At 40.6% G+C, this 24,910-nt stretch overlaps 1 protein-coding gene across 1 annotated transcript in view; it reads right to left on the bottom strand.

Annotated features, from left to right (window-relative positions):
- Window positions 1-24,910, bottom strand: part of LOC145438296 (uncharacterized) — a 65,815-nt gene that overhangs the window by 26,382 nt on the left and 14,523 nt on the right. Inside the window, exons 3-4 of the mRNA XM_080315689.1 lie at window positions 11,766-11,870; window positions 8,820-8,921 (exon numbers count right to left, since the gene is read on the bottom strand). Of these exons, the coding sequence (XP_080171815.1) occupies window positions 8,820-8,921; window positions 11,766-11,870 (207 nt within the window). The remainder of the gene's footprint in view (window positions 1-8,819; window positions 8,922-11,765; window positions 11,871-24,910) is intronic.

The raw sequence follows: 24,910 nt of genomic DNA on the forward strand, positions 1-24,910 counted from the left end.
ACTGATCATTTATCTTAAATCAAGTAACAAATATCTAGGTAAATGTACATGTAAAAAGACGTTGTCTCCCTCGCGCACAATTAAAACTGCTAATAAAATACGCGAGTAACTGTTCAGCTACAGTCAGTTATTATCAGCCAAAATATAGGACCTAATGCGAAGCTTCGATAAGTTGAAACAAATTGATGTTATACAATAGCCTGCACTGCCCATCTACAGGTCCGTGAGAATATAAACGCACAAACCAAATTTGTTGATTTAAATCATACAAGAGGGTTGGTAAATGTGAGCACAGCGCAACGTAAGCATTGAGCCGTCTAAGAAACAGAGGCACATATTGCTATTTAGATTTATCTTCTACTACTACTTCGATAACGTAAGCTATGATCGTTTCGTTTCGGTCAGTTTATTTGTGATGTAACAATGGAGGATTAGTGTACCGTAGAATCATTGAATGACTGGTTGCTCTCACAAGTGACAACGGCGCATCTGGAACAATCCGAACATACACAAGATACAGCGATTTATTTGACACTGTTTACTTTATGACTTGAAATTGACTCGTAAATTTTACTCCGAGTCACGAGTCAATGCACATTTTCGAAGCTCTGAGTCAAGTCAAGTCAAGTCATTTTCCCAAAGTGACTCGAGTCAAGTCAAGTCATACGAAAAAGTTGACTCGAGTCAAGTCATGACTCGAGTCATCCCAACACTGCGAATTTCGTGTCGTCGTCTGTCTATTCCTATTTTGAAGAAAGTTCGACTGACGATACCGCAATAGAACTTCTCGACAAAATTTATATCAAGCAAAAGAACGAAATCTTCGTCCGCCACATGCTATAGTAATCCGTATTCAGAAGCCCATAGAGACGATCGAGGAATTTTTCCGTGCCTTGGCAGATCTAGCGAAAGATTGCACATTCAAGACTCTCTCGGCGGATGATCATCGCAAGGAGTCCATCCGCGACGCTTTCGTTACTGGTTTCCGATCAAACGTTTTCAATCAGAGATTATTAGAAAGTGACGGTGCTGTAACCCTCGAAATGGCGATCTCAAAAGCCCGCTCATTAGAATTCGCCCAGCGAAGCTCTAGTATCTATTGCAGCACTCCATGTTCATCTGTCGGCGTCGAACCGCTGGAAAAATCTTTGAATCCTGAAGTCGAACTATCATCCGCAGAAACTAACAGTCGACTCAACGCAATGAGCAAAACAATCAAACCTGATCGGAAGTGCTTTTTTTGCGGTCAGTCATTCCACTCCCGATATAAATGTCCAGCGAAACGGGGCGAGTGTGGCTATTGTGGAGTCCTAGGTCATTATGAAGGGGTTTGCATGAGAAAGGCCACTGACAGCAGGAAAACAGTAACTGCAATGATCTCATACTTCAGCGCAATCGGAGTACCCAAATGTCTCATAAAAGCAAGAATCGTGATTGGAGTCACCAACGGAGTTTCGGCATTTCAAAGAATAATAGACAACGTCATAAAAGACAACAAGCTCACGGGCACCTTCGCTTATCTGGATAATATTACTGTTTGCGGTATGGATAAGGACGACCACGATCGAAATCTCGAAGCGTTTCTCAATGCTGCTCAGCGATTCAGCCTCACATTCAATCATTCGAAGTCGATCATCCGTTCAACGGAAATAGACTTGCTCGGTTATCGCGTGTCGCATGGCGTGATCAAACCGGACCCAGAAAGACTAAAGCCGGTAATCGATTTATTGCCGCCACGCAACAACCCAGAACTAGAACGAGTGTGTGGCATGTTTGCCTACTATGCCAAATGGTTGCCCAACTTTTTCGACAAAATCCGTCCTTTGTATTCCGTCGAAAAATTTCCGCTTTCCGAAAATGCATCCATCGCCTTTAACGATTTAAAACGCGAGTTAGTTGACGCGTCTCTCGGTAGGATCGACGAGACAAGTCCGTTCACAATAGAGTGCGATGCTTCTAATGCAGCCATTGCAGCTATCCTTGGTCAAAACGGTCGACCGGTCGGGTTCATGTCTAAATCACTATCCCCAAGTGAAATGCGCTACTCCTCTGTTGAGAAAGAAGCGTCCTCAATTCACTGGCGTAGCAGCATGTGCTGCCGCCCCTGGCTTTCGCTTAAAATGCCGCCCCTTAAGTAGACCACAGCTAATATCAATATAGATTCATGTTCAAACAATCTTGTCAATAAAAATAATTACAAGTAATACGCCGCGTCTCAGCCTCACCGTCTCAACGTTAATAAGGCCAAAAATATTAAGGACAAGAAATAGCGAACGAATGTATTGTGCAATAGGGCTCTTCAAAAATGACTTTTTTTCTCAAATCGTACTGGCTATACTTGATAAAATTGTTAGGTTACCTAATTTAAGCCTACACACAAAATTTGGATCAATTCCACCCAGTAACCGCTTTGATACAGGAGAAGAAAGTTTCTATTTATTATATAAAAATAAATGATAAAAAATTTTAAAATTTTCTGCTCACCCATGAAAGTGTTAGGCTGTCTATAGAAACGATGCTCACCAAATTTAGTTCAATTCCAACCAGTGGAAGCGGAGTTATTGCCGTCGAAAAATTTGGATTTTAATAAAATAGTATTTACGGTGACCGATTCTTGGTTTATTTATTATAGTTGTGCTCACCGTAAATACTATTTTATTCAAATCCGATGAAAAATCAGCGATAATATCCTCAAATTCAAGATTTTGAATGTAGTCTCTTTCTATAGACCAGTGGTCCTCAACCGGGGATCCGCGGATCCCTGGTGGGCCACGAAGCATTTTCAGGGGTCTACAAAGCCTCTGGTCATTGCAAAGTCATTGGTAACCTAATTTACATTTTTTTTATTTAGGAAAAGCATGGGACAGTTTCCGCTTCGCTTCATAATTACTAAAACTTTAGGACTCACGTCATTAAAATGGTCGTCTGAGATGAGATATCCGACTGTGCAAACTCATTTTATTGTCAACTTACCAATGGCATGCCGATGCAAATATATATTGCTGTTTATAAATGTTTTGTTAAGGTTTCTGAAAACTTAAATGTTGAAGATAGCAATTTGGATTTGCAGTTGTCAGTCGCAGCAAATTTGTAAACATTCGTTTGAAATAGAAGTTCCTGAACTTTTTTCCTGATCTGTCCCAATGAGGGAATTGAAACCGCGCCGCCACGAAGTCCATTTTCTTCTGTGATATAACCACTAAATACCTTCAAGATGAGATATGCTAGATAGAAATAACTATATAGGCTGCGTGGACATGATATGTTCATTACAAACACACACCAAAAGCTATCGTCGGAAGCGTTACGCGTTAATATTACATTCGCCACCAATATCTTTGTGGAAATGGACTTTCGGCACTCGTTCATATCCAATCAAAGACGAGAATTTTCAAGACAATAAATACAGGTGAAGAATTCGTTTCGAAATATTAAAAGTCTACCCAATTTCGACATACAGTGTGATGTTATTTTGAATAAAATATATTTTCTGGCTGTTTATTATTACTAACCTAAAATCAATGTTTGCACGAGACAGTTGGCTGTTGCACGATAATTGAGCTAATTCTGAACGAAAACTTGAGGGTGTCCATGGGGGTCTGTGGCGGTCCAAAAGTGGTCCGCGAAGACAAAAAGGTTGAGAACCACTGCTATCGATAGAGCTGATAGCCGATCATCATTCCTGGAAGAACGTAAATAAGACTTAATCAGTTTGAGCTTTGAGAAGCTCCTCGCACAGCCCTTAATTGAAACACCAATGGTCAGATGAAGCTCCAGACACGAGTATAAATAAGGTGTCGAATGCAGTAGCTTTGCATTAACTAATCAACCATTGTTAGGAACACGCGCCCTTGATGGCTATTTCGGAATGGTTCCATTGTCATGTTTACATATTAATTCGTGTTTTCGGAATTAGCGTGACACTAGCTTTCGTTTAAGACCAGTTTGATTAAATTTTAGCTCACGGGACGCCAGCTATAGGACTACCAATTACGCTGCTTTAGCCAGCTGTGTGCACTGTGTTAGCCTCATTTTGCCGCCTCCTTGGAGCCTGCCGCCCCTGGCGCAGAGCCAGAACCGCCAAGTGGCTGCTACGCCACTGCGGCTCAATTATCGCGGCAGTTCGTACATGGGCTCATTTTTTACATGGCAGACATTTCACTCTTGTTACTGACCAGAGATCTGTCGCGTTCATGTTTGACGGCAAATCTAAAGGTAAATTAAAAATACCAAAATCCAGCTGTGGCGTGTCGAACTTGGTCAATTTTCGTATGATATCGTACACAAACCGGGGGCACTGAATGTTGCGGCTGATATGTTTTCGCGGACCACATCTTCGTATTGCGCATCGATTTCACCCTGTGAGTTGGGTTCTAATCTAAATCGCATACACGACACTCTGGGTCATCCAGGAGTCACAAGGCTGCATCATTTCGTTCGTTCGAAAAGTCTCTCGTTCTCCCTTAATGACGTCCGTGAGACCTGCGCTAGTTGCCGCATTTGTGCTCAAATCATCCCAATTTCTACAAATGCAATCCGCAAGTGCTTGTGAAAGCAACAAAACCCAGGGAAAGAATCAACGTAGACTTAAAACGGCCTTTAAAATCCAACAAATCCCCTTTCATGTTCGTTGTCATAGACGAATATAGTCGTTTTCTGTTCGCATTTCCATGTCGCAACACTTCCGCGCTAACCGTCGTTTCGTGTTTGTCGACACTATTCGCTGTTTTTGGACTTCCGCGATACGTTCACAATTACCGAGGCACCGCTTTCGTGTCCAAGGAAGTCAAGGATTATTTACATTCTCGCGGGGTTGCAACTAGCTTCACTACGCCTTACCACCCAACAGGAAATTCGCAGTGCGAACGCCTTAATCAAACATTATGGCGAACTGTCAAACTCATTTTGAAATCAACCGGAGTCTCAGAATCATGTTGGGCTGACGCTCTTTCTCATGCGCTATATTCAGTTCGATCGCTACTTTGCACGTCAACTAATTCAACACCGCATGACCGATTCTTTTCCTTTCCAAGAAAAAGTATGGTGGGGAATAGCGTGCCATCCTGGCTATTGACACCGGGACCAGTTTTCTTACGCAAATTCGTCAGACACAAGGGCGACGAACTATGTTCTGAGGTTGAACTTCTTGAAGCCAACCCGACTTACGCACGTGTTCGTCTTCCTAACGGCCGCGAGTCCAACGTCTCACTCAACGATTTGGCCCGCTTTCCTACTGGAGAAGAAACACCGTCGACTAAACCTGAAACGGAACATGCTGAACCTTGTCCTGTTGATATCGATGGCCACGAGCCAAGTCGCGAAGTTTCTAGCGTTGAATTGAAGTCATCTGATGAAGAGCCTCAAGAATCTAACCATTCAGAGGATGTACCATATGATTCGAGTAGAAATCTAGATGTCGAGCTTTGGCGTTCAACTAGAGCAGTGGTTCTTAACCTTTTTTCCTCCAGCGCCCCCTTTCAAAAATTATCGTGCTCCAGCGCCCCCCCAACTTCATAATGTAAGGAATGTAATAAATACAATGAGTAAGAGGGAGGGCCCTAACAGCACTTCGTCAACCCCCTAAAAACGATTGCCTTGCGCACCCATAACGTGATAAACCGAACTTCTGAGGGCTTCGCCCCCACAAACCCCCTATCGCAGTGGTTCCCAACCTTTTTGTCTTCATTCCCCACTTCAGGTTAATTCCGAGTCTTCATTCCCCACTACCAAAAACTATCGTCGTATTTCCTTTTAACTTTTGTCGTTACGGAGCAGCTATTTACTTGGTTGAGTACACAAGACACACAACACACACCAGTACGCAAGTCAATCGCCTATAATGGCAACATAAAACGTAATGTGAACCGATTACCGAACACCGGTAACCCTCAAAATTTAGCGAAAGCGATATTTCGCGTGGTACTGGTCGTGATGGCAGCGATTGGTTATCTACAGTTAAAAATGAGTTTTTGTGAAGAACACGCAATATAATTTTCGTTACATAAATTAGAGAGCAGTTAACTGGTAACGGTAATCGCGCATGTCTCTCCGTAAATATGTAGACTATTCTGTATAGTGTATATAATGCTTAACAAATGCGTCTATTCCCCACCATAAACCATTGAATTCCCCACCAGTGGGGAATTCCCCACCATTTGGGAACCACTGCCCTATCGTGATTTCGATGGTCAGCAAAGTTTGTGTGGTCTGGTCGCCCTAGGTACCAAAATTTTCTATAATGCATGAATGAATGAATAGGTGGTAATTCCATATATAAGTCGCGATAAACTGAGTGAGCTGTTGTATAGGAAGATAAAGGGCACGTAATTAATAGTTAAACATATTCGGGCGTGCCCGCAGGTACAATTATTCGTTACCAGGGCCGTAACAGCACTCCGTCAAGCCCCCCCAAACAAAAAACGTTGGTCCTGGGCCCCCATCGGGCGATAAACAAAGCTTCTGGGAGAGTTCACCCCCAGACCCCCATTAGCCTGTCCTCTATTTGCTGAAAGCCTGTTAGGTATCTACATTGGGTGTCCATTTACTGAGGCAGCTATTCTCGCCTAGTCGCGCGAAGCGCGAAAAATTTCACTAATTATTGATTGAATTGGTCAATATCATCGGGAATTGCATGTAAATTGAGATTAATTTTTATCCTCACACTGCTCACGTAAACACATTTACCGGTAGAGCTGAGTGAGGTGCAATGTTCCCTCTAAGCTGCGCACGTGCGCAGTGCTGACACGGTCTCTGCGCACAGAAAATCTACGTTGCGCACAACAAATCCGAAGTTATTACCTTTTTTTAGTCGATACGCACTGTTGTCCAGGGGTCAGTACAGTGAGTTGTTGTGTGTGCGCAGACTCATCAAAACTTAAAGCGAACATTGTGAGGTTTCTTGGAAATTGTAGGGCCCGTTACTAATAATTAAACATATTCGGGCGGGCGAACCCGTTGGTATGACTTCGTTGCATGATGTTATTTCGTGACCCCCTGTCTGTAATATCAAAAAATATAGAATCGCCCAACAGGAATATCCCTGTCGCCCAATCGTACTAAACTAAAAGACGCACACGATTTCAGATTGGTATTTCTTCACTGACATATAATTTTCCCCTGCCAGATGGAATTCGTCTTCTGGGGTTCAGATTGCCAAGACAGGAACATTCGGTGTCAGTCATTTAGGCGCCCATGGACAATTAAACCTATATGTATTTTGAAGGCTATATGTAACGAAGTTTTCGGTGTTAATTTGCTCTGAATACTCATTAAGGATGTGTCCTTCACCACATCATCTACTGCGAAGCCATTTTCCTCCAGCGCCCCCTATACCGCCACCCTGAGCCCAGCGCCCCCCATATCGCCCCCTGAGCGTTTCCGCCCCCCTTCAAAATCGCCAGCGCCCCCTGGGGGGCGCTGGGGGCAAGGTTAAGAACCACTGAACTAGAGTTAGGCGCCAGCCGGATCGGTATGGTTATTTTGTTAGTCATTGATGTTTTTGTGTCATTTTTATATGTGAATTTACAAAATGCTAGGGGGGTAGAATGTGGTGATCCGCAATTAGGCAATAATGACTTTCATCTGATTAGTTACGTTGTACAGTACAGTGTCGACTCATCGTTACCGTGTCATTCTATTCTCTTCTGTTCTGCTGTCAGTTGTGTTCTATTTTGCTTAAAGCCACATTGGTTACCTTTGCTTTAATAAAGCTTCAGTCAGTTATTCAACGCAATAGTCAGTTTACGACAACGGACTTACGCATTTTGCAGAAATGCCGAGGGTGCTCCCCCCATGACCGATTGCTGCAGATGCGATGTTCAATATGCAAATGTTCCCTAACCCAATCACATTCAAGAGAAATTGGGTTAACCAACCCACGATTACACGCCGAGTCACATCGGGGGAACTGTTTCCGTTTTGTAGGAGTACACACCATAGAGATCCAAAAAGATTCGATGATCATAAGTGGAAAATTACAGCAAATAATACAATAACCCTGAGAATATTCACCTGATAATAAAACTTTATTCACTGCAAACCAGTTTTGATTACACGCAGATAGCATCCGTACTCAATTGAACCGGAAATCGCGACACGATAGGTCAGTGGAGTTTTGAAATCAACAGACATAAATTGCTAGGAATACACTCATCGTCCAATAGCGAGTCACGCAATATAACAGCCTCGAAAATGACGCCAGAAATACAATTACACCAAACTCATTTAAATTGGATATCAGCCATAACAGTCAGAACATAATTTATCGATCAGACCGATTGCAGCAATCGGTCACGGGAAAAGCACCCTCGGCATTTCTGCAAAATGCGTAAGTCCGTTATCCTTTGTTTCTTTATTATATTAGAGAAGTTAGTTTCTTTATTAGGAAAAGCTTGAATGCGCCAATATCGCCCTAATACATACTACTTGTGACACATCAATGCTGTCTGGCCCTTGCTCCCGAGTTGTAGTTTCGTTTTCCCAGAGAGCATTGCTGCATCACAATGTTAAAGTCCATCCTTATGTAAAATACGAGGCTGATTTTTAAGGATTCTAGGGCCATGGGCAAAACAAAATTTATATTTTTGTAATCGGTTCAGCAGTAGCTTTCTATTGGTACCCGTTTTATCAAATTTTCCACTCGGCAAGCTGATCAAAATTGACCCTAAATTGTGTTTGGCCAATTGTAAAGTATGACGTAACATGTAACCCAAATGCAGTGAGCTGTTCACTCTCATTGTGTCCATCCGACCACACCATATAGGACGCTATGCTCAAATGAGCAAAGATCCGATCATCAGTAAAAATGTCATCATGTCAACCTTGATTTTGAAGCGACCTTCAACCACGTCGCCACTTATCTCGATGACATCGTCTCCGTTCTTCAATTCCAAAATCCAATCTTCTACAGTCAGATTGACAGCCTGAAAATTTTTCAGAAACTTTAATATTCTATCATCAAAATATTATCGTGACTTCATACCAGACAACCAGTGATGACCGCAGTATCAGTAAACGTTACCGACACGGTTGACGGATTTAGCGGAAGAAATCAGGTAACATTCTGCGCATTAAGCCAAAAGTAACACTGTTTAATATAGTTGACTTGCAACTAAACTGTAAGCACTGCAAACGGTATCCCTGCATTTACGCCAATTTACAAGATATTTATGAGGGATTTTCGTCTTTTTAATCGTCGCGCGAAATAGGACAGTTTTTTTGTTGTTGTTAGTATTGTGCATATGGTGTTCGGCTTCTATGGCCTTTTACACCAGGTCTCAAGAGTCTTACGAATCCTTAAGCGTCACAACTGTCTGCCGGTGAGTGCAACGAATTCAGCCACTTGCAGTAAAATCCGTAAATCTGATAACAGTTTTGTGGGCTGAAACGGTATGCCTATATTCGCCACTGTCGTCTTCAAGTGATCACGGTGGGTCGAATAGCGTTCGCAATCAATTAAAAAGTATTCGACAGTTTGTTATTGTGAGCATGAATTACTGAACTGGGGTTGTTCAATAACAACTTTCATGCCTGATCCCTGTGATTAACTGATTAAATTGTTAGGTTGCCTAAAACGCTACACGCTAAATGTGGCTCAATTCCTACTAGCAGAAGCCGTAAAAGTTTTAAAAACTATTATTTATTTTTTTGTGACAAATTCAAAATTTCAATTGGCAATGCGTCGGCTTATACTGGCTGGACTCGAGTGAAATTTGGTGTACAGAGTTACAACTCCGTATTGCTTTTAGCCTCAACTGCGGACCTTATAATACTGCGGAGGGCATAATTCCATGACATTATCTGAAATCTAGATCTGGGGTAAACAAAAGTTAAGAGCCGCTTTTCTGAAGCAAAAATATCATTTGCATCCCACGATAGGGTCTAATTCTTATGTGAAGAAACTTTGTACTGAGCAGCACGAATCAAGCTCTCCGTACCATCGGAAGGGCCCAGTTTCCGGCTTTTAACAGTCAACGACAGCGCAGTTACGACCGCTTTTCACAACTACATACTTAGTTGCGTACTTAAGTAGATTTTAGCGTCGCTACTCCTAATTCTACTTGACTTAGTTTTAGTATGAATAAAATAGGAATATTTCTACTCGTACTCAAGTAATTTTCAGGTTCTCTACTTCTACTCCTACTTGACTAAATTTCTTGACTACTTTGACCGCATCATGCTTGTTACTTGCTCAGTGCATTTCGCGGCGGCACCTATCGTTGGAACACGCAACTGCGACATAATTTGTAAAAAATATTGATGGCCAGATTCTGAATTCATTCGAGTTGCCAATAAACTTGATCGTCGACAAACTGACAGGTTTCGAGTAAGCCAATATCGAAGTCCAATCAATTGTGTATTTAATGGAAAACTGATTTCCGTGTTTAGGTCTCGATATACGCTAAGCGCTCGTATTGCTGCCGCTACTCTACATAACTCACCATTTCACTGAATTCGATTGCATAGCTCGATATTAATGAGACATGCTAATATAGGGTTGCCATACGTCCGGAATTTCCCGGACATGTCCGGAATTTCAGTGAAAAATTTGCGTCCGGGAGGAATTTCTAAAATATGCCTAAATGTCCGGAATTTTGAAGGCTTGAAGTAGGCTCAAAATTTTTTTGTAAATCAGCAGAAACAATAGCATTTTCAAGCAGATTTATGCTATTCGAAATTCTTCTTCTATACAAACGTATATTGACATTAGTATGGGCACCAGGCACCACCCTCGCCAAAAAATGCAACAAAAATAAATATATATAGCTAACATTTACTGAAATAAGTCCAATCGTAATCGAAATTATAAGCTGACGGTATATTCCTAGAGTTGGTTAAGGCCGACTGGATGATTCAGTCACAGACAGTGGTTCCAAATCTTGGGGTCGTTTGCCTTTATCTGGGGATCGCGACGGTGTTGGACGTAATCAGCTTCCTAGGCCGTGAGTAAGTTTGAGCAAGCTGAATTTTTTTAGTAATCAGCTTATTCATATTTTGAGCTGGGCCACGGAACATTTTTAAGTTGGAAATGAGGTCGCGACCATAACAGGTTGGAAATCATCGGATGTGCAACCTGCTGGTGCATTTTATAGTAGCCTAATATAAGGAAGAATCAATATTATTGACAGAATGCATTCATATAATTTAACAGCAAAATGCATATAGTAAGGGCCCATTACCCTATGGTCGGGCGGAAAGGGGCAGAAAAAATGGTGTTTCGGACCTAAAAAAAACACAATCAGATAGCCGAACCAACCTAACAGTATAGCAGGGCTGTCAAACACAATCCCGACAGGCCAGACACGGCCCGCCAGACGATTTCATCCGGCCCGTGGAGAAATCTATTGCAGGTACCCTAGCAAGTAGCAATGACAAAGGCTCACATTACAGATGGCCCAATTCATGACCTATGTTCCACTCCATTCCTGTATAGTGTATACCGTATACAGTCGATTGGCAATGCTTTCCTATTATGACGTCATATTGACATACAATGTCTTTTACCTCATTTTTAAATCCGCTAGTGGGCTCTAAAAAGTGTCCGGAATTTGCTTCACAAAAATATGGTAACCCTATGCTAATATAAACACTTTAAATCAATGGTAAATGTACGTCTTGTGGATGAATGCAGATGTACCAGAATGCCTTCTCAAGCGAATATGACGTCACGGATCATCAGTGATTGTAACGTCACAAGTCGTCACATACCCACATAACATTACGTCTACACTTGTTAGTACGCAATTAAATCTTAGAATCGAACTCACTTTCCAATCCAAATTTCCAGAGAAAGATTCAATCCGACGATGCCCAAGAAAAGAACGTAGTGCTGTTGCTGAGAAATCGTTGCCAATCAAATTCACTTCCTTCACCTGAAACGATAGAAATATTATAAGAAGTGTTGACCAAAGCTAAGTGTGAAAGCCAGTCTGAAATCAAATCATCGGTGCCGAAATACAAAGTAACTGAGCCGTTATCTTTTCGCTTTACCATATCTTCGATATGGCCGACAGTACAAATCGATATCTTGAATGTGCTGATATCAGCGATCGTGAGTGACTAAAATTTTCATTGCGACTAATTCGATGAAGCAATGTCATGCGAACTCATTACCTTTATATGCAGGGTTGCCATATCGTCCTTATTTCTAAGATTTGTCCTTATTTTGAAGGGCCACACCTTAGAAAACTCAACTGTCCTTATTTCTGAGAAATGTCCTTATTTTTGACTTGCGTCCTTATTTTGTCTTATTTTCAACAGAGAACTTCGATCATTTCCCTCTGGTATATGTTTTGCATAATATTCTAAAATTAAGCTTTTGCGTCGACATTTTATGACATCATGACTGAAAGGAACTCCCGCGGCGTACGCACGACTTGATTTGACTTCGAAGTGGTGCAATAGCTTAGGGCAGTGAGTGGTGTAGCAGTTTCGACTGTACCAACCTAACGCAGCGGACGTCAACTTAGCAGTAAAAAGCAGTGCCAGGTTTCTTCTGGTTAGTTTAAAGCAGAATAAGCTGTAGAGAAGGCAGCATTTATTGCGTACTGAAAAAAAGGCGTCGACACTTGGGTTAAAAAGTAAAGCTATAAATCATTGATAAATTCATCTAAATTATATTGTACATATAGTGTTAGCTACTAATGAGGCTAAATTTGGTAGTTGAAATGAGCATGCATAAAAACGTTTTTCGTGACGATTATGAGAGGAATTGAAAGGTATCAAACGAAGCTTGAAGGGCGAGTGCTTCGCACACTGCTATATCTGCAATTGCGACATTAACCTGAAGCTGGAGACCATATGAAAGACCGGTATTTCAACTCATATTGATACCCCCAAACACAAGAAGTGTGTCATATTGATTAATTCGAGCCAGTCGATGAATAATTTTTTCACAAGTCGATCAACACCAACGACTAGAGACTACAAGGCTGCTGCTGCTGAGAGTATCTGGGCCTTCCATACCAGTGGTGCCGCTCCTAGTGATTTAACACTAGATCTAGTGTTTTTTCGGTCGTCCTAGTGTTCTAGTGCTTTTTTTTTCGCAAAATGTTGCTAATCCAGTGTTTTTCTGCAATCGTGCGAACAAGGAATATTCTAACTTTAGACTACTAAATTATACGCTAAATTTATCGCTGATAAGGCGATTTAGTCTCTGGCTGTGTTTGTTTCCAATAATTATGTGTGGTGGTGCAGTAAGAAGCAATTAGTACGTCTACGAGGAAGCGCTGTGAATCCGTACTTATGAGCGAAAGTCTATGAAAAAATGAAGAGTGATTTCGCTCTGATGCTCTGTCGTATTGTTAAACTCAGTATGCAGATTCGGGCAAGATTTTCATTTGCCGAGGACATCATACTTGAGTGTATTGAATCCGTTAACAGCCTATCAACGCACAGAATAGTAAAATCAATCCTTCCTCTAGCTGTGCAATTTCCCTCTGCGATAATATTTGATGAACTTGATGATTTGTCGGAATGATGGGCTGCTTTGGCAAGATCGCAAAATGAGCTGCAGGTTCAGTCAATGCCCTCCACCAGAATTTTTGAAAAAATTGTAATCTGTGCGCAATGGATTCGGTGAATCAAAATTCCGTTTTCTGGGGAAGCTCATGACGAATCTCTTGGCATTGCCGTAGAAATTAAGTATGTTGCACATGGACACCTCCCTATTGTTTGGTTACAGATGTACGGTAGTGAGCAAGATGCAGCACAAAAGATACTAATGTTTGATGGATGGTGTACAATCGAAAGATAATTTTTATGACGCCGTACAATTCGAAAGCGACAATATTTGATTTGTTTTACGCTATTGAATTCTTTTCATTAATTTTCCTTGAATAATTACGCAGTATATCATTTTGTTTCATTCATTTTCGTTGAATAATCATGCAGTATATTATGCATATGTATCGAATTTATGTGTAGAACAACACTTTTTATCTATGGATTTGTACCTTGCTCATCATGATTACTTAGCAACGGCAAATTTTTCCTGCAATTTACTAATCTGGTGTTTTTTCGCTAATCTAGTGTTTTTTCATGACAAAATCTTGTGTTTTTCCGGGAACCTAGAGTGGCAACACTGTTCCATACTGCAAGCACCAGCAATCATTCCGCACCAACGATTGCGCATAGAAATTGTTCAAAGCAATATTCCCTCATTCCAGCATCGCAAAGAAGTTTGCTTCGGCCAGAACTTAGACTACAAGCATTGTTACTGGAGTTCTTGCTCCGCGATTAAAAAATGATTTTATCTAAACTTTATATACAGTCTTTTTCCATCTTGGTTGACGCCTCTAATCACAACGAGGTGAAGACGTTTGGTTTATCCCCCCATGGGGGCAAAACCAACGTGTTTTTAGGGGGGCTGACGAAGTGCTGTTCGGCCCTGAGTAAAGGTAAACCTAGACCTGAGCTGTCGTGAGGTCCATGAAGCATTTGATGCTAACAAGGAATTGCTGGAGCAGGTTGTTTCTGGAATGTGATATGCCACGACTCGTATAAATACAACGTATATGTACATAAACGCTTTTAATGCTAATCTAATCTTTCGACTGTCATTATTTTTGGGTCCATGTCGATGGCAACCCTGTTGATATGGAATAATTTTGAAATTCACATTCAATATATATTTGGATTTCAAGAATATGAGTTGATTCCAGATTTACATAATTGTGCGTGGAAGCCGCAGTCCACAATAGGGCCTATCTTACATATGGAACAATCCGAAAAATTGGTCTTGTTGGAAATAACTAGAGAAAATTTGACCAACATCCATGCGGAAATGATTCGACAAGAGTAATGTATGGTAACCTGGATATTTATTTTTATATATATAAGTAATATCGAGAATTACTTCGCAGGCCATATGTGCCCTGTGGGACAGGGGTCGGCCGTCCCTGCTATAGACGGACCAATAATTATCATCTAGGTAAATCGAGAGGAACAAAAAATATTTTCAGTCCATGTCAAAAATAATAATGTTCAATGGTTACACGTATAGCAGGTAGGCCTATACATTTTAGCGATTTTGGTGTCTAATACCTTCTATTTAACCGCTTGGGCTTGTTTCAAGCGCATACCTGACAATAAGCGAAAAAAAAACATGACGCCGCCACGTTTTAAGCCACTTTGATTTATATCCTAGTTTCTAAGATTCAAAGGGCATGTTAAAATCATGGAATAGGGCAGGAGCCTATAGGGAAATATTTTGTTTCTCCATATAGTTTTTTCTTAATACGCTCTCTGTACAGTGGGGTAAAGTAATTGACCAAATATAACTTTTTTCTTCCAGTTTCACTGGCTAGTTGATAAAATTGTTTGGTTGGCTAAAGTAGCTCTGCACACCAAATTTGGTTTCATTCCGACCAGTAGCCGCATTACTACAAGAGAAGCAAGATTTTAATTTATTACATTAAAATTAAATAAAAACATTTGGAAAATTTTCTGTTCACCCTATAAATTGTTAGATTGTGTACAGAAACGGTACTCACTCATGACTCCATTCCAACCAGAGGAAGCGGAGCTATTACAGTTCAAAAATTTGGATATGAATAAAATAATAATCTGGCAAACGTAACTCCGCTTCCACTGGGTGGAATTGAACCAGATTTGGTGAGCACCTTTTCTGTACACATCCTAACAATATAATGGGGTGAACAGAAAATTAAAAATATTTCTATATATATTTATATATTAAATAAAAAACTTTCTTCTTTTGTAGCAATGCGGCTACTGATTGTAATTGAACCAAATTTTGTGTGAAGCCCCTAATTAGGTAACATAAAATTTTTATCAAATAGCCAATACAATTAGAGAAAAAATCCATTTTTGAAGAGACTTATTGGGTTACAGAACTTTAATATACATTTTTTATTATTATATTAAATTATTATATTAAATTATATTATTAAAATTATATTATTAAAATGTATATTAAAGCCATTTTTGAACACCCATACTGTACAGATGCTTGACAGACAGACAGGCTATAAAAGCAATAGCTAACACCTATAACACACGCATTCACCAGTCACTCCTTACAGAAACATATGCTGATCGGTGGAAGGTCCGGTATCAGTCACAATCCAGCGCCGGTGTATGGGTGCTGTAACGCAACCAAGACATTTATAATCGTAGTATAATTCGGATTATTGACGTTACTTGCAAGTTGCAGCATATATTAAACTCATCCCGTGTTCAAGAAACTTCAAATGTCTCAGGCGGCTTCGCGACCCCAGTTTGAGAGCCAAACCAAAAAAATTGTAATAAAATAACTGTTGAAGTGACCGCCACCGAAGTATAGAAAGTAGGCTGTATCAATGGGGAAATATACGCCACGCCCACAAGATGTAACCTGTTGTGATTTTGACTTCGGTCTTTAAAGAGCTAGTTGAAGGCAGGGCATGGTATGGTATGGTATGGTATGGTATGGAAGTATGGTATGGTATGGATCGATATTTTGGTATGGAATATGAAACGATGCAAGTATGGTATGGAATGGAAGATTTTAATCTATGGTATGGAACGACATTTCCATACTTCCATACTTAGGTGTTTTATACATTTTATCATGATCTGTGAAAGCTTCATGAAGCGTACGTTGATCGCTGTTCACGGAATACGATCGCTTTTGTTATTAGTGAACTATTGAACGCTGTGTAGGAACAAATACACGCTTGTGCTTATGGAACGGTTTTTAGGAGCACCTGGAATGACATGATTTTGTGATGCAATAATGACAACAGTAATGTTGATCCGATATTCTACTGAGTCTACTAGACACTAGAGATGTACGGATCATGGTTTTTTAGGATCCTGATCCAATCCTGTTTCATGATATCATAATCCTGATCCAATCCTGATCCTGTTGCAATCGCATATTTCAGTATCCGAGTCCAAAAATAATCCTGTTTTCGAAAATTGCTTCATGATCCATGTTACTATGAGTAGCGGCAAATATTATATTACGATATGTGATTTCTGAAAAAGAAAACATCAACGCGAAGCTGAAGGCCGGATGAACTTACAAAATAATAGTAGTTTACATACTGCAAACAGACAATCTATAACTTAAATTTTATTCAAGAGCTGCTACATGGTAATCGACGAATCGTTAAGATACAGATTGAAAAAAAAAGAAATCATGACACAATCAGCCAGACCTCACTTGAAAACATCCTCACCAGCACTTTACAAAACAAATAAAGCATCTAAGCCGTCAGCTGAGAGGAAGGACAGTTTTTTGTCAATAGTATTCCCACACAAACTGAACATCCTTTCACTGGATGCACTTGATGCAGGAATACTGATTCTGATTACCCCAAAAGCAAGTCTATAAGTACTGAGTTATGTACTATACATGGCAATTGTACTGGGATTCGTCCAATACTTCAGTAAGGCGATGCCATCTCCAACCTCTGAGTCATTCAAAAGGAAAAGACTCTCAATATAGTATTCGAGCCAATCTCCTAATCAGTTTAACGTTGAGATGATATTGGCAGCACAAAACATACTCAGAATATTTCCCATCTTGCTTGCGTACCAAGTGTCGGAACTGTGTCCAAACATCACTTTTCGTCTTTGTGACGGTATTTTCGTCAGCGGTTACAACGTCATTTCGACCAATCAATTCTGAAATCTCTGACATTACGAATTAGGCAAGAACCCTAAATGATATCAAGATCTGACGAATGAGCAATTGAGCATTGAGCAACTCAAGACGATTCTGCCGTTGAACTTTCCCAAGCGGAAAATACATATTACCCAGTTTTACATGTAAAAAATTGATTTATTAACTCCGACAAGATAAGTTTTACGTTGTCTGAATCTAAACATGTTGGACATGATTCTGATCAGGTTTTCGTCAAAATAAAAATCCTGTCCTGATCCGGATCCGGCAAAACAGAGAAATTTGGAATCCAGATCCAATCCTGTTGCCGAAAAATCACCCGGATTCCTGACCTGTTAGAATCCAAAATCCTGATCCTGTACATCTCTACTAGACACGACGTCTCCAAGCGTAGTCTATCATGTGACGCAATAATTGGTAATGTAGGATACTCCAACTACCTCATTCCTTGAGTGACGACAGCTTACCAGCAATCATGCTGCAATGTACTAATAGCTCAATTTGATTGATAATTACATTTCTTCTGAAACATTGTCCGCAACATTTACACTATTTACATACCGAGATGTCTCATTGGTCCTATTTCGAACGCGCTTGCATTAGGATTATAGATCAGAGAGTGGGGTAGATAAAGTTTGAAATTCTCGCCACGTTAACCTCAACCAAATACGGTACTAATAATCACACAGACCGCTGCAGTATTGATCACCTGCAGCTGGGATATTTTGTGGGTGCGCCTATATTATAAATGATTGTGCGAATATTTACTTCAAACTTGCACGTGCCTCATGCCAATGTATCGGAAATGCGATGATATTCTTATGGAGGGTCCTAGATAACAATCCGCTGACTATCTCATTTTGCTCGCAGAAGCTGTAGACGTACACGGCACCTCACCACCGTGAACTAAACCTCACCAAAACAGACTCCGTAAAACTATTCCCAGAAATCAAATTCGCATCATGGCTGGTTTAAGCAATAACTACACCCGAAATATTAATAATACAGATGCTAGAAAAGATACTTTACCACGGTTGTAACTAAGTCACAAGGCTCCAAGTCACAAGTCAATCTCACTTTAACGTTTTGACCCGAGTCAAGTCGAGTCATTTTCAATTCACTACCGAGTCAAGTCCAAGTCAGCGAGCAGAGGGTCGAGTCCGAGTCATGGTATTATGACTCGATTCCGAGTCCAAGTCATTGTGTTGATTGCTTAAATTCCTGTTAAAGTATTTGTAAACCCGCCTTTTTATTTATTTTATTTATGATATCAAATGGTTCGCATTTATAGTATTCTAATTTTCCTCACCAATAGACGAAATATCAATAGTGTGGTTTTTCTTCGAAATTACAATGAAATGTCATTCTTGGCCGTCTGAGTCTCGAGTCATATGACTTGGTTCGATTCATGCGCAATGACTCGAGTCCAAGTCGAGTCAATGCACAAATTGACTCGAGTCGAGTCGAGTCATTTCGGTATTTTGAGAAAATGACTCGAGTCAAGTCGAGTCATCAGAAAATCGTGACTCCAGTCGGACTCGAGTCATTACAACCCTGTACTTTACTTATGATATTGAAGTATTTGAAAGTATGGAATATGTATCAAGTATGGTATGGAACAATGTTGGTATGGTATGGAAAATTGCAAGTATGGTATGGAGAGAGTAAGGCAAGTATGGAGTATGGAAAATCCTTGTTCCATACCATACCATACCATGCCCTGGTTGGAGGTACAGAACTTAATATGCGATTGAATCTTATTTTCATATTGAAATACACCCGATTATTTTTGACTGACACTCCTTAGAGGTAATTGTCAGCAAGTGGAAGAGAACTTAAATGGACATTTCATATAAACAGTCGTATTGCCAAATGAACCAAAGCGATATTTTCTCAGGATCGGCTACATGTCAAATTTTTCCCGCACATTCCATATCGCTTCTGCATTTGACGAAGGTCAAATCAAAATCCTTTATAATTGCAACGATAGAACCATAGTGTCCTATAATACAACATAATAGTTTTACAAGCCATAGACCAGTGGTGGGCAATTATTTTCCTTCGCGGGCCAAATGAGAAGTTGAGAATATGTTGGTGAGCCGAGTGAAAAATTTTGTCTTTATTCTTCAGCATATTTTAATTTTATTTGTCATGCTTCGAAATAATGTTAAACATGATAAATTTTAACTCTCTTTAAACCCCTATCAACGTTTTCCATTAAGAGACTAAAACAGTGGTTCTCATATTTTTTTAGGCATACCCCAATTTATGATAGTGAACAATTTCCCCCCTCCCTATCATGAAATCACGACATTTTCAAAAGAGCAACATGAACGCTAACAATCCCAGCGGATAGTTTGATGGCATTGATAGTTAGGGTTGTTGGTAAGAGAATTCTGTATTATCAAATTAGGACAATACACAGAGCAATAACTACACTTCGGGCTGAAAGCAAATCGCGTGAAGCGCAAATTTTTTCATTCAAGTTCGACTTTGCGCCCCCCTTCAGATGCTTTCACGCCCGCCAGTTCGAGAACAACTGCACTAAAATGTATATGGGATAGTACAAAGCTTGTCTTGGTTGCTGAATTCCGAGCAGTGATCAGCTCAAATAGCCTTGATGTTAAGGGAAGTTTGCAGTTTTTCTGAAATTTGCCCTCCCTTTACCGAGTGTTTCGTATTTATGTCATAATTAAAATCCTTAATATCGACGACATGCTCGGCAAAAAACTAAACGGATGAGTCTACCCCTAACTCCAGTATACTAATGTTTAGTGGTCTGAACCTTCTTTGAATTTCAGCTTTCGGCTTTCCCTTTTCGACACGCCCGTTCATCCTTTATGGGCGATAGATATGATGATTCATAAAGTAATCAGCACTGATTGACTTGTTTTATGAATTAGGGATTTGGTAACGCCTCACGCAACAAATTGAAATGCGTACCGTATAATGCAGGGCCGGCCAACCCGTGGCCCGCGAGAAGGTTTTGAGTGGCCCGCGAGGTCATTTCGGAAATTTCTAATATCATCAAAAAGGGATTGCACAGACTGTGAACTCGCAAATTTGATTAATCTGGCCGCAACACTTGAGATGTGATGACTAAAATATCAGTTCCGACGCATTGACAAATCCATCAGCCTTTCTCACATTGGTATATCTTCGTACACTACCATAAAGCAGAATAATTTGCGGTAGATTTATCGAAGGTGAAAATTTTCTACAAGCTTGGCGCAACATTTTGTCGCTCGATTTCTTGTTTTTAATATTGTTGCCCTTTTGTGAAAATGGAAGAACACCTAATGTATCAGATTGAGTCTAACTATATTCGCGATTACGAGACAAAGTGTCGTTCAACATATGCGACATTGCGTTTGCGCTCGCAGTAAGACCGTCGACTATGAAACCTAGGCACGAAATGATTGACGAATGTTGGTCGCATCTTTCGATATCGGTATGTCCAAGCGCCGAATAGCCCAGTCATCGCAAAATTAGCCCAGAGATATACAATATAGTCAAATGACAATATTATTGACCTATGAACTTCAAAAAATTTTCGCGCTTTGCGCGGCTAGTGGCCCGCGCAATCATTCGTCGATCGAATGTGGCCCGTTGGCTGAAAAGGTTGGCCAGCCCTGGTATAATGCGTAACGGGACAATGACAACAAAGAAGGTTTGACCTATACCATAATATTATTATTATTATCGTTCACACCAGTGGTGCTTATAGCCTGTTTTTGCTGCCGACTTATAGCTCGGCTCACTCGGACCGGGCTTTTCAAGGCACTGCGACTGCAGTGAGGTCGACGATGAGAAGCCCATAGAACCTCCGACACATAGTAATTAGTCCGAACCGGGATTCGAACCTCCACCATTGGTGTCGTGACGCTAACGCTTAACCAACCGCGCCACTCGCTTCCCTACCTATACCATATGGAAAGAGTGATTTCTTCTGAATTTAATTGTTACTCATACTTTGCCACATTGCCTTTATATTGAATCTGGATTACGCATTCAAACTACGTAGGCAGCGTAATTGTGGCATATTAATGAACAGGCTTCAAAGTAAACGAATTTTCTGTTTAGTTGATACCGCCTATGGTTTTAGTCCACGCATCAACTTCGAAAAAGCAGGTTTAATGTTATGAATTCCAAGCAACCTTTCGCGGGCCGCACAGAATGGCTTCGCGGGCCGCACTTTGCCCGGGTCTGCCATAGACGATAAACCTGGGTATGGTGAGTATGCTGCATCTATCAGACATGGGGTGATTACTTTATGAATGTAATCGATTGCGATTACGATTACTTGTAGATGCTGTAATCGTCGTAATCGATTACGATTACTAATCGCGATTACCCCATGTCTGGCATCTATCCTGTATTTTTAGTAGGCATATGCGGCATACCTACAATGGGGGTGTTCAAATATCACTTCTTTTAATAATTGTACTGTCTACTTGATAAAATTATTTGGTTACCTAATTTAAGGCTCCGCACCAAATATGGATGATTCCAACTACTAGCCGCATTACAAGAGGAGAAAGCTTGACCTAATGGTATAGGAAATAAATGAATGAAAAATTCAAAATTTCTGGTCACCGCACGAAATTGTTAGGTTGTCTAAAGCAGGTCTCTTCAGCCGGGTGTTGCGTACACCCTAGGCCCTAGGGCAGGGGCGGGAAACTTCTCCAGTCGGCGGGCCGGATATAGGAAAAATGAGTACTTGGCGGGCCGGATTGCTGAATCGATACATTATTTGCCCATTTACCCACATTAAAAAGGATTACCTCGTATTTAATGAATGTATTTTAACGACAGCAATGTAACTTCATAACCATTTCTTCCGAATGACGAAGACAATGTGGATTTAAGAACAGCATTGTCATACAGGCACTACCATGGCTGCTTCTCTCTGACCAATCAACCCCCGGCGCAATCCTTAATTAACAACACACGGTGCAATCCTTAATTAAAATTCAAGGCGTACGATAAGCCCAGTACCCCTAATTTAACGGGATATCAATTCATTAGGGTTTAGTACAGTGGTTCTGAACCTTTTTGTCTTCGCGAACCCCCTTTGGACCGCCACGTACCCCCGCAAGTTTTCGTTCAAAATTAAATCGATAATCGCGCAACCGTTATCAGTCTCCTGTCTTGTGTCTAGTGATAAACATCCACACAATGACTTTTCTTGAAAATAACATCACAGTGTACGTAGAAATTGGATGGACTTTTACTATTTTCAAACGAATTTTGGAGCTATATTTATTGTCTTGAATATCCGCGTCTTCGATTGGATATGAACAAGTGCCGAAAATCCATTTCCACAAATGTATATTGGCGGCGAATGTAATATTAACGCGTAACGCTTCCAACGACAGCTTGTTGTACATATCACGTCCAGCCTGGTCATTTCTATCTAGCATCTCATCTTGAAGTTATTTAGTGGTTATATCACAGGAGACAATGGTTTCGTGATGAGGTTTCAATTCCTTCATTAGGAAAAAAATTCAAGAATTCCTAATTCAAACGACTGTTCACTAATTTGCTGAGACTGACAACTCCAAATCCAAAATGCTATCCCCAACATTTCATTTTTCTACAAACCCCACCAAAACATCTCTAAAGAGCAATATGTTTGCATCGGCAGGCTATTGGTAATTTGACAATAAAATGAGTTATCACAGCTGGATATTTGATCCCAGACGAACATTTTAATGATGTGAGTCCAGGGGCGTAGCCAGCCGAAAAAACGGGGCATATTTATTAAAACGGGGGATATTTCTCTAAAAGGCTAACCGCTAACCGATATATTGCGTTAAAAATACACAGTCAGTGACTTGACAGGAATGGCGTGTGTTCTCATTGACGTGACGCGTATGTTCTAGCGCTGATGAAGCGCTGAGCACGGCTGTGAAACGGGGATCATTGATTAGTCAGGTGCCTTGCTGCATTGTTGTTGATGGACTGTGTTTACGATTGAGGTGCAGGACTTATCAGGCGGCGTTTTGACTCATGCTATTAGCGAGTTTAGCGCGTGATTAGTGAACATAGTATTATAGCAGTATACAACTATTTGATATAATAGACCTGATACTCTTTTCCTTTCTACTGGGATAGAAACAAAGCTTGCAAATGTCTATTCCAGTGACTGGGGAAAACCGCCAGTCGGTTGCTCTAAATTTTTTGTTATATCCCAAGATATCAATATATTGGTATGAGTTTTTCCAATTTATGAATAACTATCTTCGATAATCTATAACTGGATCTAATCTGGCTACTCCTGTGCAAGTTATGCAGTATGTGTTCGACCTAAAACTTTAAAAGAACTGAAATGTTCTCCACTATTCTTTGTTGCTTGACTGAGTTTATGTATATCTGTTTTTCTAGGATTAGCTGTAGTGCGAAATGTCTGAAAAAAAAAATCGTCATCTAGTGAAGCAGTACCGAAGAAAACTAGAAGAACACGATCGCAGACACAGCATTTCTTAGTTGGGCCATCTGAGGAAGCCATTACGGGATCGAAGTTGCCCACTCTGAGGCAAGTTATGCAATATGTGCTACACCTGAGAGAGCATTCATTTTTAAAAAATGAACCAGTCAGTCACACATCCAGATCGCAGTAGATGAAGTGATCGGTTTTTGGTTACTTGCTGGCATAAAGACTATCACAAAAGTCAATGCCACTAAAAGATTGGAAACAGTATGGAAACAATGGCTGTCACTAAAGAAAACTGCAGGCCGGCAATATGTATCAAAAAAACAAAGCGACTTTGAAGCCAAACTGAGTAAGCTATGGGATATAGAAGCCCCTGACGCGATAGCGACAATTGAAGCAAGTAGACTTCTTTCTGACGATAAAAAACGTGAAGATAGCATTTTATCAGGATCAAAGGGGTCCGAGATTAGCAACGATCGGTGGCAAAGATAAAGTGTTGAAAGCGAAAATCATGCAACAAAAGAGATGGACCATGAGTGCAAGAGAGTCTGCACCAGCATCAAGTAGCGACGGTGAATTTACAGAGAGCTCATCTATATGTTCACAGGTAGCTGACACTTCTCACAGCACTGATTTTGAACTTGCACAGTCGACATCTGGTCATTCCGCTAAATTTGTGACTCTAAAAGCTCCTGTAAACCTATTCAGCGACGAAGACCTATGCCAGGTTTTTGATCGCTTGAAAGTCAGTGATAATGCCACTACCGTGATAACTGCAGCACTGATTAAAGCTTGCGATGGCAACCCTAATGACTTCCATCTTTCAAGATCTGGGACCTATCGAC

The sequence above is a fragment of the Botryllus schlosseri genome, chromosome 4 (assembly GCF_051294905.1).
Source record: "Botryllus schlosseri isolate E-star chromosome 4, Bs_hap1, whole genome shotgun sequence".
Taxonomy (NCBI): Eukaryota; Metazoa; Chordata; class Ascidiacea; order Stolidobranchia; family Styelidae; genus Botryllus; species Botryllus schlosseri.